Below are 21,317 nucleotides of genomic sequence, written 5' to 3' on the forward strand. Positions count from 1 at the left end.
CCCTGCCCATGGCAGAGCCCGCCGCGGGCCCTCGGCCCCATCACTCCCATGGCCGCTCTCTGGGCGCCAGCAACGTCACCGCCTCCAGGAGCCATCACCGGCCCCGTTCCCTCAGCGGGGGCCGCAGCGCCGCCCCGCCCCCGCCACAGGGCCCCGGCGGCGCAGGCCGCGCGCACCCCGCCCTCCCCCGCCGCTCCGACCGCGCGGCGCGGCGCGCAACCTGACTGGCCAGCGGCGCAGTCACTCAGGCGCCCGCCGGGGGCGGAGGCGGGACCCCAGCCGAGACTGCCGGGTGCGCTCGGCCCTCGCCGCTGCGGCTGCGCGCGCGGGAGGGGCGCGGGGCGGCGCGCGCGACCCGGCCGTTAGGCAGTGGGCGAGCGGCGCGTGCCGGCCGGGGCCAGCTCCCCGCCCCGCCCCTCCCGCCGCGGCCCGGCACGTGACGCGGACTCGGCGTTTACATTCGAAACGGGCGCGCCCCCCCCTCCCCGCGCGCGCCGCCCGGCGGTGACCGTTTCGCTTTCATTTCCGGGCGGCCGAGGGCGAGCGGCGGCGGCGCGGAGCGTCCCCGCAGCGCCCCCCCCGCGGCCCTCCCCTCCGCCCCGCGCGGCCCCACCCCCGCGGGCTCGGCGTGAACCGAGATTCCCCTTCCCTTCCCCCGCCCCGGCACACACACCCCTCCTCCTCCTGCGCCGAGAGAGAGAGAAAGGGAAGGGAGGAGGCGCCGGGCCTGGGTCTCCCGCACCGAGCCGCCGCGGCACAACATGGAGGAGCTGGTGGTGGAGGTGCGGGGCTCCAACGGGGCCTTCTACAAGGTACCGGGTGCTGGCGGCTGGGTCCGGCTGGGCCTCAGGGGAGGGAGTGGGGCCTGGGACGGGAGGAGGAGGAGGAGGCGGCAGCGGTGGCGGCTCCTCCTCCCCGCTCTGAGCGAAAGCGGAGGCCCCGGGGCAGGAAGGAGGAGGAGGAGGAGGAGGAGTGGGGCAGGGGTGGAGGCCGCGGCGGGTCCCTCGGTGTCTGGGGCGAGGGAGCCGGGCCTCTGGGCCGAGAGGAGCGGGGGCCGCCGCCTGAGGGTTGAGGGACTGGAGGCCTGATGAGGGAGAGAGGGAAGGCGAGAGAGGGCCCCGGCGTCCGGGGAGGCCTTGGGCCTTCCCCCTATTGTGGGAAGGGGAGGCCCTGGCGCCGGCGGTGTGCGAGAGGAGGCAGGAGGGCCCAGGGCCGCGTTCTCCTTGGCGCTGAAGCGAGGATCAGGGATGGGGCATTAATTGCTAAATCCTCAGCTTTTGTCGCTACTTAAGGAAAGTCTTTCTCGCTCTCCAGGTTTCCAAGAGAGCTGCGCTGCTAGCGCACGGCGTTTAAGGCGGGGGAGGGGGGGCCCTTGTTAAATACACGTTCGGGGTGAGATGCTGTCGTGGATTCCTGCTCTTAATGCTGTGGCAGGGGACACTGCCTACTGGTATTAGAGCACTGCCTGGGCAAATATATATGTGCTGAGTTGCTAAATACGTCTAATTATCAAATGTGCTTCTTACTGAAACTACTTAATGGCATTCCATGTTTGTTTCCAAGCCCTTGTGCTGGTGCTGAATAAAGCCATCACTGAGCCTTGGACATATATGCTGAGCGCTTAATATTTTTCTTAATACTGTGTAGTATTGCTGTGGAATTGCATGAGCTGGGTTGTGTTAATCGGCACATTAATAGGGTATAATTTGTGGGTTTACTTATTCAGACAAAAATAAAACTTGGACAGTGGGTTTGGGCCTACTACCACTGACACATTATCAACATACCAGAAACAGTCATGGATCGGTTTCTGCAAGTCTACCTTCGTTTAAATGTTCCTAGTACTTTAAAAATTGGGCCTAGTTATTGTGCGACATCCAATATTTATGTTAGCAATGAAGGAACAGGTAGAATTTCACACTCCGATGTTAGTGTAGGTAGGGCAGGTTGATAACCAAATGATACAGTTCCAACAGCTCTGAGTGTTTCTAAGAAGAGAAAAAAAAACGGAAGACCTCTTAAAAGCTTATTTTTAAAATGTGTGATAAACTCATATTCTGAAAATTATGGGGTTTAAGTATGTATGAAACAAGTCAGCAAACATGGTAAAGAAGCACTCTGTGGGTTTGCAGTGTTGTAGCCAACGTTCTAGATCTGTATATTGCTTCCTGTAATTAAATTATTTAGCACTTTCAAAAATCAGTTTTATTTTTTTAAAGGTGAAGTATTCACTCAAGACAGAAACAGAAGACATGCTGCATAAGAGAACTTTTAGTGAGGCTTTTATCAAATTATGTTATTTACATAATCATACAAAATAGATTATGTTAAAAGTGACATTGTGCATTCTTTAGTGACAAATGTTACCAAAGAAACCTGGGAGAATTGAAAGCTTCTGTAACTTTTTTTTTGGCTGCATTCAGTTTTGACACTATAAGGACCTGTATCCCTTTTGTCTGTAACATAACGACAATTTCTGGTTGTACTTTTGATAAAAATTTCATTTGAGCATATGTTCATGGGAGCTTATTCATTAATCATGATTTAGTGTATCCAAGTTATAACACAGATATTGTCTCCAAGTTGCATATTATGTTTGCATTTTAACTTTTAGAAATGTAAACATAGGAATTTTCTTGTCTCTTAATTGTTAACCAAGAGGACTTACCTAAGGGGACAAATGGAGCACACAGATTTCTTGGTCTTCACATGTATTATCTGTCTAGATGGAGCATCACACTTATGATAAATCTTTTTTTTAAAACTAAAAAAAAGTTGTGTTTTTTAAAGAAACCCTCATGCAGTAATGCTCAATGTAAATCAGCAGTTTTCCTCTAGTCTGAATTACTTGAATTTTAGGTACAATTTTTTCTTTCATCACAATGTTTGAGTATCACTCTTATTAATTAATTTACCTGCATGTTTTCTTGTGAGTTTTATGCCAGTCTTGAAGATAGGGAATTTGATTATAAAATGGATTGGTTGACCCAGCATAACAAGAAGGGTATGATGATGTAAAGTGCAGGTTTAATTGCAAGATTATTTTTTTTTTCACTTGAAAAGTTTCTTTAAGCAGCCTCCTAAGAAATGTTTTACAACAGTAACACTTCAAACAAATCAAAAGCAAAATAATTCTTTTATCCAATCTAATGGTTTACTGATAACTTGCGATAATTTCTTTGGCTTTGAATAGTTCTGAATGTTTTCATCAGAATGTGTACATGTTTTGGAAAAGTGTGCCTCTGTCTTGATACTAAGACATGGAGGGGAGGAATATGAGGCTGGTAGAGTCATGATGGGACTAAGTGGCACAAGTAGGTATCTAATTGCCACTCCAGGTTTTCACATCCTTCTTGTAGCTCTCTTTGAGGACCTTGTAAATTCAAGTCCCTAAGCACTTAATTTCATTTTTGAGTGTACCCAGCAGCATCTTGATCTTGACTGTACAAAACCAGTGCTTAATTGTCACCTAAGCCCTACTGAGAGTAATAAACCAGTCTTTTCTGCTTGTATTGCCTGTGGGACTTGATCCAGAATGCATTCAGAAATACATCTGGAGGGATTATGTTCCACACGAAACACAAGAGATGGCTTGAGGATGCATTCATACTCAACTGGAAGATTTGAATTAAAATTTCATACTGGTCAGGTACACTTGGTTTCACAGAGTAAGGTGTGATCCCTGAAGTGGAGACTGGTTCTTTCTGAATGGAATTAAAATACCACTTGTACTTTCATGAATCTTTTTCTCTTTGGCTAAGGTGAATTATTCCATGGAAAGTACAGTGCTGTCCATGAGCATGATTCAGCGATAATTGACAGTCTAGTACCTAGAGGTGCTTAGTCATGGCTTGGTATGTTGCTGGGCCCAGAATCCTTGGCAAGAAAAGGTGAGGCTCTCTTACTTGAGGAAGACTGGTCCAACAAACAAGCCACCAGGACTGTGAATCCTAAAGGGAGGGAACTGGCCTTTTTGCAGCTCACAGCTAAAGTAACTAAATCTTGAAGATGTGTGCTAGCTATTAGGGCACATACTCTAATGTCTTTCCTTGTATAGGTGTAGTAAATTGGGGTTTGAAGTTCTTATCTCATTTTCAGAGAACTGATAGACAGTTCTTTGTCTAATCTTTCTGGGACTAGTTTTAGATATTATTTCCCTCTAAGGGACGTGCTGGATACCTTTCAAGCATGGGATTGGTTTTGATTATCCAGTTCAAGAGTGATCCTCTCTTGTATCCTTTCCTAGAGATGGGAATCATCCTGTTTATAAGGCAGATGGTTTCGGAATGATGTTTGTTGTTAACATCTATGTGTTGTCTATAACTGATTTTTGCCGCTTCTTGTTCTGTAACCTTGTTAAAAATATTCCACTCTTCATCCCAGTCATTTCAGCACTTTGCTATTGTTCCCTTGGTTTTATAGATACTTAATGTTTTTTCATTGAAGCTACAATTGACAAAATCATTCATCTTTCTTAGTTCTTTATTACTTCAGGTCTCACTATTAACAATTGTTCTTTTGGCCTTCTGTTGCATTCTGTGTAAATTTTTTTTTTCTTTCACCATTCCATACAGACATACTCTCAGCTGATATCTCCAGTCCCTTTGTACATTCATAAGCCTGTCTGTGCAGTCCTTCTGAGGATGACAGCCTGTACCCTTTTCCCTTGTTTGGTTACCACTTCTGTGACTATTTTTCTTTCCCTCTTCTGTTTCTTTGTATGGCCTGACTTTCTCAGATGTGATTAGCTATTCAAGTTGCCTTTTGACTTTCTCCTTCCAACAGGTATGAGATGTTACGGAACTGTCATGCAGGCAATGGATGCACATTTGTATCAACACAGCACCTTTTTTATCTTAAAAGAGCATCTATGATAATTAACTCCATGCAGTTAATTACCCCTTATTAAAATGGTTGACAGCGCTCACATCTAATGATGCGAGCAGACTTCAAAAACAACAAAACTTCATGGCAGCTAGAGCCTTTATTTGTTCCTTTGGAGTGTCTGTCATTCCATTTAGTAAAAAAATAACAAATATACTGATGTTCCCAATAATTCTTACTTTGTATCAAATAATTTGTAAAATTTAGACCATATCTTCATCATATAACCCTTCTTAGAATGTGAACACTCATGTTTGAGAAATGCCATGACATGTCAATGTTGGATTGTAAACTTTTTCACTTATTTATGTCTGAATCATGAAAAGAAGCGTTAATGCTTTATGAGACTGAAAGTCAAATTTGGCATAGAAAACTTGCCTATTATTATTATTCCCCCACATCAGAGAAGAAGAATCAACCTTAGCAGTTGTAAAACGTGCTTCTGGTCACAGAAGCAAAAGCAAGCCTTTTTCACTGATTCAGATTTCTTTTTTTGCTGCTCTTTGGTGTATAGCAATATCCCAGCAGCAGTCTTTCACTGTCCTGTTCCCTTACTTTACTTCCATCTAGTTGCACTATGTTTTTAATGCTTTGCGTCTATATGTTCACATTCGTCACAGCCAGTGTTCACCTTTTGTTTGAATTTCCAACTTACACTCTATTTCAAAAAAGACTGATGAATGCTTATTGTGCTTTTCGTAATACTTTGTGTGAAATCAGGGCCTCTTCTTTGCCTTCACTGACATCTGGGACTGGCTTGTCCAGTGTCTCAATCTGGCTTACGGTGTTAAAGTCTAATTTATTTTTAGCATTGTATGGAATTTTACACATATCAGAATTGTTTGGTTTTCTTTATTTAGTGATAAGCTTGAATTTTAGTTTTCCAAAGGTATTATTGGTTAAATATTAGTATTTTTAATAAAAACTTAGAAATGTTTCAAAACATTTTTCTATGTACTTAGAAGTGTTCAAATATGTAGTGCTGTAGAGTCCAAATACATTTTACTTACTACAGATCTGTTTAAATGCTTATACCAGAGGAAAGTTGACATAATGCTGTGATGCAGGCTGTGAAAAACTGGTGTGATAAGTGTATCTGACACTTCTCTGTGTCACAAAAAGCAAGGAAAACCACCTTTCTATGGGTAGATGAGATTAGACAACCAATTATTTAGCCTGTTAATATATTTTGTCTGGGTAATTGTTTTTTAAGCATAAACCTCACATAGAGGTAGGCAGAAGTGTTTTGTATACTGCATATTTGAAATTCGGTATTTGGCAAGGCATTGTTCACTTAATTTAAAAATTCTTTACAATGAATTTTTGTAATTTTGCAAGGCTGGAAATTAAAAGGCAAAACCAACAGTCTTACGACATCAACTTTTTTGGCCAGGCTGGAGTGAAAGTCAGGTATTCCATCAGGTTTTGAGATTGAGTCTTCTGAACTTGATGTAAACTAAAGAAATTGTCGGGTTTTTAATTTTCACTAGCTATGTCTGTATCAATGCTGCCAGCGTATGGCCAACAGTTATCTTTACTGTGCCTGGTTCAGGCTTTTATCTACCTGTCTTGCAAGGATTTACTATGTCGGGACAAATGTTAGTGGAATACTCAGCACACCTCACCAATGTTTACCTGTTCCAGAGCTTTACAGAGCTATTTTTAAAAAGAAAAAAAAAAAAGAAAAAAAAAAAAAAAAAAAACAAACCAAAAAAAACCAATCTTTTCATCCCTGGTTGTCCTGTGACCTCCATCGTTTGAGGTTACAGAAAGTATTTTCATTAGTAAATCCCAAAGTTCTGTGAGTAGTAATTCTGCTGGTATGGAGCGGGGATGGTGGTGGTGGGGTTTTGGGCTTCAAGCTGAAAATTGATTAAGTATAGGTCAGTTGAGTACATAAGGCAGGAAAAGCACTCTTGGTGCTGAACCTCACTTAGTTCTGTACTCTGCTTTGTGGTTGCATGGGAGACTTAGCACAGCTGCTGTCCATCCCCCAGAAGAAAATTAAAGGAAGGCTACAAGGCATTTTTCTTAAGTTTGCGCATTACAGAAGTTAAGTGTGATGAAGTAAATAAGGGGAAAACTGTGCTGAGATGGATATAGATGAGTGTTGCTAGTGCAATATTCAAACTTACTTAGAGGTAAAAGAGAGAAGAGAAATGATTTTTTTTTTTCTTGAGGAGTGTTGTGGTTTAACTTCTGTACCTGTCAAAATATGCGAAATGTGATTATAAAATCAAACACTTTAAACTTTCATGATATAACTATTCAGAATGATCTTGTCCTTTGTTAGTAGCCTCTCCTATTACACCTAAGAGTAGGAAGAATGCATGTATAGGTTGGGCGTTCTGTGTATCAGTATGCTGGCAGTCATGAACTCAAGGGGGTTATCGGCTTTCAGTATGTGTTTTATGAGTCTATTGCAAAATTAAAAAGGCTGACTTGAAAGCATACTTAAATTTTGAGTTTCATCAATGCTTGTGGAAGGAAGACATTTTATGGATTTAAAATTCTGTTTTAAAACATCCATAAGTGTACCATAATTCCATCTTTTTTGCTACACAGGCGTTTGTAAAGGATGTGCATGAAGATTCTATAACAGTTGCATTTGAAAACAAGTAAGTGTATTGCTAATGTTATAAATGATACAGCATATCAACCTAGCATTTGATTAACCTAAATATAACTTAATAATGCAGAGTAGCATCTCTTGGGTGCTCTAAGCTTGCTGCCAGTGTGTTTTGGAATTATGTTTGATGCTTACTATGTTGTGACATTTCTGTATAAATGCTTTTAATTGTTTAAATATTTTTAAGTATAAAACTACAGTAACATGGGCTTTGTTGGGAAGATGAGCATGTTACAGAATTTACATGATGACAACCCATGTTTGAGTAAGTCAGCAGTGTTACTATGACTGCTTCTTTCTCATGTGAATATCTTATTTTTAGGTTTAGCAGATTATTACAAAATTTGTTCTATAGATAAGTGATAAATACCAATTTTCTAAGCTAGAAAGGAAATGATGTTCCTTTCCCATCATTTAAGGACATGAAAAAGTAACCTTCCATTATACCATTGAGTTCAGGTTTCGTTTCCTTCAGGAAGGAAATAATGCATTACTAGTTTCTTTAAAAATAATCTTTTCTTGTTGTGTTCAATTTATTCAGTCTCTATTAAAGAAATTGAAAATTGAAACCGTATTCAGTCTGAATCCTGATCAAGTTTTCATGATTTATAGTAGAACTAAAGAAGAAGAAACAGGCTTGTTTTGAAGGAAATGTCCAAATGTGTTATGAAACATTTTTTTAACCTGTTTTTCTAATAAACCTATGACTGCAAATAGAGTAAAAAGTGCTGCTGGAAGATTTCAAAACTGTGTGGGTAGCATTAGGGAGTCTTCTAAGATGCTTAATGGTCACTTAGTTGTGTTTCTTATTATAGATACATACTACCTTAATACATATACACAAAAGTTTCACAAAACTTAAAAGTGTAAAACTAATGGATTGAAAATGTTTCTGATTTCTATTTGTAAAGGCGGTGGAAATGCTTAGGCTGTTCATTGTATTTTTATTTGTAGCTGGCAACCAGAGAGACAAATACCATTCCATGATGTGAGGTTTCCACCACCTGCAGGCTATAATAAAGATATAAATGAAAGTGATGAAGTAGAGGTATGTATGCTCTATTAACAACATTTATTCTGAGAAGTAAGAGGACTTGGGGCGAAAAATGTCGGCCAAGCCAGTGGAAGGTTTGCTTCCATATTGTATGCTGTCACATTTTTTGATTCCAGGTGCTACATAGAACAATGTTAAGCATGTCATCAGAAAGAATTTGACAGTTGTAAACTATATGGCTGTTTTGGTATTCCATGTACTATGACCTCCATGCTGATATACAAACATGATCAGCATTTCTTTGATTACAGATCAGTTCTTTATCAGTATCAGAACTGAATTAATATAGAAATAGATGCCATACTGTAGTTCTTCAGCTGTAAGTTAATAATACCTATGTTACAAAACCTTCAGACTGAATGAGATAATCTGCATTATGTATGTGTGTACGTAAAATCTAAAAATATATGTGTATGTAGAGATAAACTGGCTTTAATAAAGTAAGTTCCTAAAACTTCAATTATTCTATACAATTATAAAACTGATTTTTATAGTGACTTTACAAAAGACAGCTTTCAAGATTTACGTTTTCTTTGCATGCTATTTAAGTTTATTTTGATTTGTAAGACAAGAAAATGGCAAAACTCTTCGGTGTGCATGTTGCAGATACATGTCCTAAAGTGTAGATAAGTGTCCTCTCCCTTCCACCTGCTGGTAAGGACCTCATCAGACCTACAGACAATTAGAAATCTTGTTGATTAAATATTAACAGATATAAAAAGCTGAATTATCTCTTTTCTGACTGTAGCAACTAATGCCAGTATATTGGGTACGATATTAATTATCTGTACAATCTTATATACATAAATTTGTAGCCTACCTGTATTTGCAATAAACACTTCAGCTGTTACGTGATTACTATGTGGTGCTTGTATCGCACACTTCATGTACTGATATATTTTGCTGGTCTTTGTTCCTGTAGCAGAGTTCCTGCTCATATTAGTTTCATCTTTTGTGCTGTCTTTTAACAATGCTACAGACATGTAATGTGTGTATTTTGTTTAGGTTTATTCCAGGGCAAATGAGAAAGAACCCTGCTGTTGGTGGTTGGCTAAAGTGAGAATGATAAAGGGTGAGGTAGGAATATGCATATATACATATATATATTTTCTGTATTCATTTATACTTTATTTTTCTTATGATGTTTTTTGTATTGATGTGTGTAGTGGTTTTAACTTGTCCCTCTTTGTTTTCAAAGAGTTTCTTGCTTGGACTGTTGCAATTACCATTAATCTCAACCTGAAAAGTTCAAATTTTACTTGTACAGTTAATGGAAGTGCTTTTCTCTTAATAGTGTAATGCTCACTCATGTCGTAAAATATATGGCTTGGATGATTTTATTATTTTTATATCAGTTCTACGTAATAGAATATGCAGCCTGTGATGCTACATACAACGAAATTGTCACAATTGAGCGTTTGAGATCTGTGAACCCCAATAAACCTGCAACAAAAGATACTTTTCATAAAATCAAACTGGCAGTTCCAGAAGATTTAAGGCAAATGTAAGTATAAGCATTTCTTTATAACTTGTTTCAAAATGTGGGTGACTTCTTGAGTCTGAGACAAGAAGGAATAAAAATGCTTTTTACTGCTCTAAATTAACTTTCAAAATTTTCATGCAAGAATGTAGAAAATAAAAATGTGGACATGCTCATACTTTAGAAACAAAAAAGATTATTTTTGAAATGCAGTTTAGTCCTGTAGGAGAAAATACTTTCCTCAAGGTTTTAAGGTTTATGTGCAGTATAGAGTTAAAAAAATTATTACAGCTGTTCGGTAATGTGCAAAGATTAATCAGAATCCATTCTTTGTCAGTTTTATTGTTAATTTTCAAGTGGTCATTCTTTTGTTGATAAAGTATGACAATCTGTGCAAGTAGTTATTTAAGTAGTTATTTAATGACAAAAGAAAATGTTGCGTTACAGTCTAGGGTATAACACATTTAGATCACGGCTGTGAGAATAATTGTGCAATAATGAAACATTCCATAGTATGATGCAGAAACAGTTAGTTTTCTGTCAAAGCACAGCCACATCATTCTCATGTAAATATAACTAAAACTTAGATTAATACTGACTTTTTCATTTCATAGATGTGCATACAGAAAATTTCTGAAATATTTCTAATCCCATTCATATGAAAAACAAATGAAAGTGTAAAATAAACGGTGATATCAGAATGAAATTACACGTGCATTAAAAGGGAGAACTTGGATATATTTCTTTATATTCTTTGTACTAAGAAGTTAATCCTTTTGACTGTGAATGACAAATGCAGGAGTTAGTATTTTTAGCTTTACAGTGCTTTTATTCCTAGGTGTGCCAAAGAATCTGCACATAAGGACTTCAAAAAGGCAGTTGGAGCTTTTTCTGTAACATATGATTCTGAAAACCACCAGCTTATTATTTTGGTAAGTACAAATGTCGAATTGTACCATCGGCAGTAGTTTGTTTCAAAAGTTCATGTGTAAACCACTGTATTTTCTTTTACTAATAATTTAGTCAATCAATGATGTAACAACAAAGCGGGCAAATATGCTGATTGATATGCACTTTCGAAGTCTTCGTACCAAGTTATCCCTGATACTGAGAAATGAAGAAGCTAGCAAACAGCTGGAGGTATGTTGTTTGTTTTCCCTGAAGTAATTTGATTTAAATAAAATTAAAAATATACTCGTGCATTTCATAGCTGGTAGGGCTTGCATTGAGGTGAAAGTAACTATTAACTTCTGATGCTCTTCTTGGTGATAAAAAGAAGCAGATGGATATGTAACCCAGCAGAAAATTTTATAGGTAAAGGGTCTGTTCTTGAAGAGTCTCATTTTCATCCAATCTCACTTTATTCAGTGGGATTTTGTGTGCGATTAAATGCAAATATATATATAAATATATTTCTTTTGAAGCATAAAATAATTAGCCATTATTGCATGAATAGTGCCACATATTCAATAGCTTTCAATTACTATTTTTAATAACAAATGGGAGTGAATATGTCACGATACTGAGATGGACTAGAACTGGATTTTGGAAAACAAGACAGTGTGAATGAGAGATGGAAGGGGTGAGACTGATGTTGGTAGGATGTATGAAGGGATGGGTTTGTCTATAGATAAAATGTTAGGAAATCATCTTACAGCAGATACAGCTTCTGATATTCCTGTGACTGGAGAGTGGGTGTTGACTGGCAAGAAGCTTGACTCATACTTGTCCATGGAAAGGAAGAAGAAGGGAAAAAAAAAAAAAAAAAAAACACAGAAAGAGTAGGCTAGGAAAGAAGGGTAACTTTATAGAGTAGATTTAACATTTCTTCATGGTTTTTCTCCTATCTGGGGGGGGGGGGGGGGAAAGCAACATTTCTGAAAACTTTTAGAACTGGAAGTACCATCAAACTATTGTAATTCAGTTTTACATGGGTATATATACCAGCTCTGTTACTTTAGAGCCGGGTTTCATTTCCCCCAGCTCCAAGGGTTCTATCTATTTGGCCTTAGCTTGAAGAGGGATGTTGTGTAGTACAGGCCTCTTGTATCTAGTAAGTGTACTCACTGTTAAAGAAGTTCTGTCTTCTGTTGTTCCCTTCAGTATCTTGATTTCTATGTTTCAGAGCTGTAATCCAGATTTGTTTGGGTCTTGATATTTCTCAAGACCAAGAAAGGACCAGTTCTTCTCATTCCTGTTCCTTCTTGAGCACCCTGCTGTAGCTCTTCAGTAATCCATTCTTCTCTGTTTTCCTCCAGAACTGACAATTGTGTGGGCAGTTTACCTCTTGAAGTGCAAAGTATTATTTTGGAAGTGGGAAGAACAGCAGCCTCTTTAGAGCTAATTCTCTTTACATGCCCCCACAAATGCATGCACCAACAGCTGTTGTCGTTGATTCCTTTCCCAAACTAATCTTGGATCCTTGCTGTCATTGTAAGGCTGAACCTTTTTTTCTGCTGTGAAGGACTTGTGAACTTGATTTTGTTCTCACTTGAAAACCATTATTTGGCTTCAGTTTCTGCCTGAGCAGTACTTAAATGAAGGTTGTGGTATAACTATATGTGGTTGTAATTTGCATGATGAAAGTTGGCTGGTAGTTTTCATGTTGGCATTTGTTTTCTGTACTTACTATAAACATAAAATCAATTTCAACTGAACCTGAAAAGAAGAGCTTCAGATAGTGTCTCAACAGAAATCATGTTTGGTTTTTTTATGGACATATAGGCAGACTGCACATGTCCATCTGCGGAAGAAATATTTAGTGAACACTTTGGGCTTTACTTTGTTGTTCATTGTTAGTTGTTTCCATCAAACTCTTTTCTGTGTCTTATACTCTCTGAACTTAAATGTCTGCTAGTTCTTTTCATCTAGCAGTTCTACCTTTCCTATTTGGCATTATAATCACTGAACCAGCTTCCTTTTATTTGATTATTTTTTCTGTTTGTTGTCTTGTACCTTCTCTTCTGCATATTAGCTTCTTGACTTGCATGGCTCTGCATCTCAAACACAGCTTTTAGAGCATCAAGTGAAATAACCAATTTTATTTTTTTTGCATTCTTTCCCAGTAGGTGTTGCTTAGTTGTTTTGTCAAAAGCGTGAATTTACAAGTGTAGTTTTTCATTGTGGTTTGTATTTTGTTCTGTCTAAATGCAATTCAGTCATGGCCTCTAACTAGGTGTTAACATGTTATTTGCATAGTTGTTTTGTACTAATTTATTGGAGGGAAGCAGGATACAGAATTTCCTATGTTTAAATAAAATCCCTCTTGTAATACATAATTTACAGAAAAGCCAATGATACTTTAGTACCAGCAGTTTGTAGTATTACAGTTTAACTGTCATAGCCAAGGTACCCAGTGATGATTTATCTTCATCTTTTCTAAATATCATACATAGTTGTGTTAACAACTGATCATTGACTTGATCATCCTGTTCTCTGCTCTCATGTGGTGGAATTAACAGATGTCACCTAGTAAGTTGGCATTTGACTTATCTGTTAGAATGTTGATCTGTGAGCATTTAAAATGTTTGCTTTGAGTTGTCTGTAATCTAGTTAACTAAGTGCTTGATAGAGCTCTCTAAGCATATAAAGTATGACACTTGGATACTTATGCCACTCTCTACTGTAGCCAATTTATCAACAGCTTTAAGCAGGACCAGGTCAGATAACAGTAGCAGTTCAGCTAGGACAGTTAGCTCTTCTCTGTAGATCTAGAGTACTATAACTTCTTGTAAATGTATGACTTCATTACCATACAGAAAAAAAAAATATTCTTTGTTTGTCTTGCTAATTTCTCTCCATGTGTTTTTCTAGTTCTCAGGGTGACCAAACTTAGTGATCTTACTGCTTCATAGAGCACGAGCATCCTATAAGAAAATTACCTGGTTTTTGAAAGTATGAAGAGGCTGTGTGGGAGAAACTTTACAGTCATTGTTTTAGTCTTTTTAAACATGTGGCTTTCTTTTTGGAAAAAAGTGTCCACTTATCTTTAACGATTTCCCCACTTGCTTAACAGATTCCGAACTGCATGCAATTTAGCATTTCCAAAGTGTTTTCCCTTGCACTCGTGAGGTCTGTTCATGCTAATAATCTGAGCTACCTGGGATTGACATTGATTCTGTTCATAGAAATGCAGGATTGTATGGGTGTTGACAAAAATCTACATTTCCTCCATGTCTAAATATTTTCAGCATCGTGCAACTCCACAGTGTGCTACAAGATATTTCTCAAAAGCTTCCATCTGTTCCCAGCTCTCTTCTGCATGCTTGCTCTGTGGTGGAAGCTTTATACAGTTAAGAAAATATATGCCCATACATAAAATACAGTTTCTGTATGTTCATACTTTCACATCAAGTCAGAGCTCGCTAGCATAATTCTCTTGGAAACTCGGAACTACTTCAGGAAATTGTTTACTATGGTTGTTGGAGTTACAGTTAGTTCAGGTTTTTTCCCCTGTTTTTTATATTTTTTTGCAAGTTTTATTCAGGTTTCTAGTGATATTTGCTATTCTTAAAATCCTCTTGCAGATCCAAAAGTTGATCAGGTTTTTTTGGTTGGTTTTTCTTTCTTGGTACTTTATTTCTTGTAGGAAATCCTCATTAAGTTTCTGTAAGCCATTTTGTATTGTTTGGTTACACCATAGCAATTGCATGCAAAGGTGATGAGAGTTATGAAATGTTAACCAGGCATTGAATTCAAGAGTAACTGAGCCTCAAATGTGATTGAAAGTTGTTTTAATAGTGTAGTCTTCAGTCACTGTTACTGGCCTGCTGAAGCAAGGAATTTTGCCTTGATAGCATGTGACAATCTAAAGTTCTCAGGTTGACCCTTCTGTCTTCGTAAAAATGTGATTACTGGATGAAATTTTTAAGATACTTGTTCTCTGAATTCAAGTAATGTACTGCATTTTTCTTTTGTGTTGTCTTGCATAGGCATGGATTTCTCACTTTTAAAGGCAGTAGATATCCATAGTTATTGTTTTCTATATAATTTTTGTGTCCAGTGATTGAGTTATTGCTGTGTCCCCCAATCTGTCGAAATAGGTGGGTTTTTTTCCTCAGAGGTTACAGGGTTTGCTTTAATAATCAGCGCAGCTCTGATTTTACTAAATTACACAAATGCTGTCTTACCTAGAACACTTGATAGCTGTAGATACTCTGTGGAAAGACAGATGTGTCAACATAGCTAGAGGCTAGTCTTTTGTTAATATGTAAAACACAGTATTAGGACTACTGAAGAAGACCCTTCAGTGTTTTTGAAGGGAAAATAAATTCATTAAAAGGATTGCTTAAAGTAAAAAGTAGACTAAGTACCTGATTAAAGAGTGAGCTCTACATTTATGTTGATTTCTCTCTCCAATGTACTAAAAATCAAAGTAAGCTAACATTTTTCTTCAGAGTTCTAGACAACTTGCATCACGATTTCATGAACAGTTTGTTGTACGTGAAGACCTAATGGGCTTGGCCATTGGCACTCATGGTGCTAATATTCAGCAAGCCAGAAAAGTCCCTGGAGTGACTGCTATTGACCTTGATGAAGATACATGCACATTCCATATTTATGGAGAGGTAAGTCCTCTTTAGTCTTTCAGGAAAAAAAAAAACAACCACACACAAAAAAACCTTGGAAAAACGGATCTTATTTCTCTCATACATATATCTGTTTTAGGATCAAGATGCAGTGAAAAAGGCAAGAAGTTACCTTGAATTTGCTGAAGATGTTATACAAGTCCCAAGAAATTTAGTAGGTATGTCAATTCTGGAGGCTAACTGTGTGATAGTACAGAAGAGTGTCATCTGAGAACTGCTTTTTACTTTTAGAAGGGTGGCAGGGTAAAAGTTTGAAGAAGTTCCCTTTGTGAAAGGGTTCTAGGTGGTACAGGGGTTTGGGGCTTTGGGCTTTTTTGCGTTTTTTTTTCCCACTCCAGGCAGAATTTTTACTGACACATTTACCTTCAGTACACTGGAAGAAATTACTTCCTGGTATGCATTTCCAGGTGTATTTTAAACTAGACACAATGTGCTGATGTTTAAATATGAAGTAAATAGCTTCTGGATTGAGCCAAAGAATTAAATTGCTTCCTCCAAAGATGTCCAGAGATTAGTTCAGCTGTATAACAGATGAATCTGCAGTCTCATCTTTTCCTGGTATATGCTGAATATTTTTATTTTTACTTTGTTTCTTTTCCCTGTCTTTTTACATCTGAAATACAGTTTATTTAGAAGCAGCACGGTGGGATGAACTGAACACCTAGTTAAGACAATCAAATAATTTCCATTATCAAACAGGGTGGGGAAAAAAAGTCCTCAAGAATGCATACAGCCCTTGTGTGTGGAAATCTTTTCATGAGCTTTTGATGCTGCAAAGCAACATAAAAATACATGGCTTAATTCAGTACATAAGAAAAGAACAGGGAAAACACTATATGGTATAACATACCTCTAAAAGCAAATACTTTAATAGGTTGTCAAGCAGTGTATGAATGCTAATGTTGAAGTACTATGAAAGTCTGCAGTGGGACGAATACTTACAAATGTGGCATCTCTGCTCTGGAATTGATGTAAACCCAGTAGTTTTTCCTTCCCCGCTCCCTCCTGATTCTACTGGTGATAAGTAAAAATAAGCTGACATCATTATTTTGAGGTTTTAATTTCTTTGTTTCTTTTCTCCTGTTTAGAACTTTGCAATTATTTCTGATTTGGCAGGTTTTCATTTCTACTCTGCTGCTTTGCTTGGTTCCTTTAGAATATAGAACTGGCTGGACCATATGTTATATCCAAAATAAGCTATGTTTGATAATTTTCTTTTTTAATATTTCTAATAACTTGCCAGAAAACTAAACAATTTGCTTCAAAAAAGCAGAAGGCTTTTTACCTTTTACTACATTATTGATATGCTGGCTTTTTTATCTAAGGAAAATGCAAACATCTGGCTTTTACTACTTAATTATCCTTTAAAAAAATTTCAAACCAAACAATAACCAAAATCTCTAGCCCAAGATGTTGCCTTTTTTTAAAGGCTGTATGGAAATGTATAACTTGAAATATAAGTTAAGAATATATGCATACAATCCTTTATTATTTTTAAAGATTTTTATGTTTTTTGCCAATTTCTAACTAAACCCAAATATTTTAAAGGATGGATTTCTTTTGTTGAGAGAACCAGTGTAAGGTTCTTTATTTTCTTTCTCTTTGGTGTGTACTTGACTTACCTAAATGGCTACCAAGGCTTCTTTACATCTATTAGTAAGCTGCTGTTACCTTTGCCAGTGATGTGTAATGGAATAAAGTACTGGGAAGCAGCTTTTGACTCTTGAGTACCCTTTGTCATCAAGGAAGAACTTACTGGCCATCTTTTGTAATATCTTCTGAAATATGTAGGACTTAAATTGAGGGTAGAAAAATTGAAACATGAAAATGAAGATTTCTCTGACTTCGAACGTTGTCCCATCTGATTAAAAGTGGATTTTAATTTGCTCTTCATGGGTTAGTTGTATCTGCAAAATGATAGTTGTTATGCACTCATATTTTTGCCTTTATTTCAGTGATGTGCCTGTGAAAAAGATTACATTGCAAGTGTTACAGCAGTTTTGTTTAAAAAAAATTGTTACATGCATTAAAAAATCTTTCACGTCACTTCTAAACTTTTCTTTAATGCTATGATTGAACAATATGGCCTTTCCTCATTATCTCCCAAGCAGCTCAGTTTTCCTGTCAACTTCCAGGCAGCAATTTCTTTTGCTGATGTTGGAGAGAACTAAATTTTTTTCATTTTCATGTCTCAAACTAGAGTGTCTGGTTCCTGAGATATATGTATGCATTACTGGCATTAGAGTACAATTTATTTCCATTTTGGTCTTTGACTTTTTAATGAATTATAAACTGTTATCAAATACCTCTAAAAAAAGCTCAATTTCAAAGAAGAAAATGGTGTGTCTGTCTCAGATGCTATCTTCAGCAGTATCACAAAAGTTCATTAACTAAAATATTTGTGAACAAACTAAGAGTTTTGCTTTGTTCTCTACCCAGAAGGTAGTTACAGCAAATGTTAGGGCATTGTAAAAGGGTTTTTTTTATTTTGGTGGTCGTTGATTGGTTGATTTTTTTTTTTTTTAATGCAACCAGCAATGTTTATTTGTAAATCACTGAAGTTATTTAAACCTACCAAAGCAAAGCCAAATAAGCATGCAAGATACTGAATGTTTCTGTAATCGAGATGTGTAATTTCAAATAATTTTATACAAAGGTGTGAGGCATTTATGATTGATTTTCCTTTGTTCTCTTATAGGAGCTTTGAAAAAGAAGGAAAATATACTCAGTAACAAACTTGATAATAAAGTACTTCTGTATGCTGCAGTGGTAGCTTTGGAACATTACTAAAGTTTACACCCTGAGCTTACTTAGCCATTTTAGTTCATGGCTTATTAACTACATTTTTGTTGTGGAGTACTAAGTCATTTTTGACAAATTCTTGCACTGGTGCTAAATAGTCTTGTTTAATTAGAGTATAATAATAAGCAAGTGTGGGGGAAGACCCTAAAGGTGGAATGTTCTGTATGTTCTTTCTGTAGGAAAAGTAATAGGAAAAAATGGAAAACTGATTCAGGAAATAGTGGACAAATCTGGTGTTGTAAGAGTGCGAATTGAGGCTGAAAATGATAAAAATATTCCCCAAGAAGAGGTATGTTTTCAGTTAATGTGATTTCTGTACGTGTTTATTGGTGGTTATATTCTACTTAGTGATAAAATAAATTCTTCCTTGTATCTTTGTAGTGCTGAGTTAGTTTTCATTAGTACGTGTTTCTTCTGATAGAATCATTATTTCCCTGTTAAACGCTGAGGGGCATTTTAATATAAATCTGGATTAAATCTATATTAAAAGGTAAAATAGTCAATGTTTAGATTTAAAGGATTCATTTCTATGTCATATTTCATTTGCAATGATAAATTGTTACAGCAAAAAAGTCTTGAACTAGCCCAATAAGCAACAGGGTGCTATTACTGCTGCAGGCTAAAATTTTCAACATTTATAATATGTTTGCCTGCAGAATAATAGAAGGGTAAAAGAGCAAGTAGTCATGGCTGCAATTAGTATGTCAGGTTTTCCTTTTTCTTCTGGCTTGAAAAAAGTTTATTTTTATCTGTTTCTTATGCATATAAAGTCTGCTCAGTATTCACCACTGAAACTAAGTTGAAGATTGGTACTTTTGCTTTGAAGACAGAAATAAGGTTCAATAAATAAGCACTTTGATGCTTTTCTATGGGTAAAATTGCTTGACATTGTTACCAACTCATTCTTAATGGTTGGTATTGCTATACCTAGAATCCACTGCTAAAAGCAACAATAAGCCGTTTCCTTAAATACCTTTTTAAGTCACTTGTCTTGTGATCTTTTAATAATTGATATGATGTGTTAGTTAATATGAGTTTAGAAATTTCATTGCTCTCTATCAGGTTGTATGAAATATTTATGAAACTTGAAATACACCAGATAATAAAAATTTTCAGTTAGCAATGCCTGTGGCTAAAGGATTTTAATCATAGAATGGTTTGGGCTCGAAGGAACCCTAAAGACCACCTAGTTCTAACACCCCTCCCATGGGCAGGGACACTTTCCACTAGACCAGATTGCTCGAAGCACCATCCAGCCTGGCCTTGAGCATTTCCAGGGACAGGGTATCCACAGCTGCTCTGGACAACCTGTGCCAGCCCTCACACAGCACTTTACCTCACAGTAAAGAATTTCTTCCTAATAGCTCATCTAAATCTACCCTGTTTCAGTTTAAAGCCATTGCCCCTTGTCCTATCGCTACAGGCCCTTGTAAACAGCCCCTCCCCAGCTCTCTGGCCCCCCCTTTTGTACTGGCAGGCTGCTCTAAGGTCTCCCTGGAGCCTTCTCTTCTCCAGGCTGAACCACCGCAATTCTCACTCAGCCTGTCCTCACAGCAGGGGTGCCTCAGCCTCTGATCATCTTCATGGCTTCCCCTGGATTTGCTCCAGTGGGTTCATGTCCTTGTTATGTTGGAGGCCCCAGAGCTGAACGCAGCACTGTAGGTGGGGTCTCATGAGAGCATAACCTCCCTCAGCCTTCTGTCCACACTTCTTTTGACGCAGCCCGGGATATGGTTGGCTTTCTGAGCTACAAGCGCACATTGCTGAGCTGCCTGTCCACCAGCACCTCCCATGTCCTTTGCCTCAGGGCTGCTCTCAATGCATTCTCCACCCAACCTACATTTGTGCTTGGAATTGTGCCCACCCATGTGCAGGACCTTGCACTTGGCCTTGTTGCACCTCATGAGGTTTGCACAGGCCCGCCTCTTAAGCCTGCCAAGGTCCCTCTAGATGGCATCCCTTTGTTGGCATAGTCAGCAAACTTGCAGAGAGTGCACTCAATCCCGCTGTCCATGTCGCCAACAAAGATGTTAAACAGCACTGGTCCCAGTACCAACCCCTGAGGAAAGCCGCTCATGACTGGTCTCCATGTGGACATTGAGCTGTTGACCACAACTTTTGGAGTGTGACCATCCAGCCAGTTCCTCATCCACTGAGTTGTCCTATCAAATCCACATCTCTCCAGTTTAGAGACAAGGATGTTGTGCAGAACAGTTCTAAATGCTTTGCACAAGTCCAGGTAGATGACATCAGTTCCTCTTTCCTTATCCACCCGTGCTGTAACCCTGTCGTAGAAGGTGATCAAATTTGCCAGGCATGATTTGCCTTAGTGAAGCCATGTTGGCTGTCACTAATCACCTCCTTATTTTCCATGTACCTTAGCACAGTTTCCAGCAGGATCCGCTCCATCATCTTGCTGGGCACAGAGGTGAGCCTGACTGGCCTGTGGTTCCCTGGGTCGTCTTTTTTTCTTTTTTTTTAAAATGGGTGTGATGTTTCCCTTTTTCCAGTCAGTTGGAACTTCACTTGGCTGCCACTTCTGGACTATTTGGACTTCTCAGATATGATGGATAGTGGCTTTAGCCACTTCGTCTTCCAGTTCCCTCAGGACCCATGGCGGCATCTCATCAGGTCCCATGGACTTGTGCACCTTCAGGTTCCTTAAATGGTCTTGAACCTGATCTTTGCCTACAGCAGGCAGTTCTTCGTTCTCCCAGTCCCTGCCTTTGCCTTCCATGACTTAGGTGGTTTGGCTGGAGCACTTGCCAGTGAAGATAAGCAAAAAAAGTCATAGAATATATCAACCTTCTCTGTATCCCAGGTAACTAGGTCCCCCATTTCCTTCTAGAGAGGGCCCGTTTTCCCTAGTCTTCCCTGTTT

At 38.6% G+C, this 21,317-nt stretch overlaps 1 protein-coding gene across 4 annotated transcripts in view; it reads left to right on the top strand.

Annotated features, from left to right (window-relative positions):
• Positions 1 to 235: 235 nt before the first annotated feature.
• FMR1 (fragile X messenger ribonucleoprotein 1) overlaps positions 236 to 21,317 on the top strand; it is a 30,482-nt gene continuing 9,400 nt past the window's right edge. The window contains exons 1-10 of one of the 4 annotated variants that reach the window (XM_080365751.1): positions 236 to 812; positions 7,450 to 7,502; positions 8,468 to 8,561; positions 9,573 to 9,644; positions 9,923 to 10,071; positions 10,886 to 10,979; positions 11,071 to 11,187; positions 15,444 to 15,614; positions 15,715 to 15,793; positions 18,617 to 18,726. In XM_080365751.1, coding sequence (XP_080221877.1) covers positions 762 to 812; positions 7,450 to 7,502; positions 8,468 to 8,561; positions 9,573 to 9,644; positions 9,923 to 10,071; positions 10,886 to 10,979; positions 11,071 to 11,187; positions 15,444 to 15,614; positions 15,715 to 15,793; positions 18,617 to 18,726 — 990 coding nt within the window. In that variant the 5' untranslated portion in view covers positions 236 to 761. The remainder of the gene's footprint in view (positions 813 to 7,449; positions 7,503 to 8,467; positions 8,562 to 9,572; positions 9,645 to 9,922; positions 10,072 to 10,885; positions 10,980 to 11,070; positions 11,188 to 15,443; positions 15,615 to 15,714; positions 15,794 to 18,616; positions 18,727 to 21,317) is intronic. The other 3 variants (XM_080365750.1, XM_080365752.1, XM_080365749.1) reach the window with 3 other exon arrangements.

The sequence above is a fragment of the Falco punctatus genome, assembly GCF_963210335.1.
Source record: "Falco punctatus genome assembly, chromosome: 15".
Taxonomy (NCBI): domain Eukaryota; kingdom Metazoa; phylum Chordata; class Aves; order Falconiformes; family Falconidae; genus Falco; species Falco punctatus.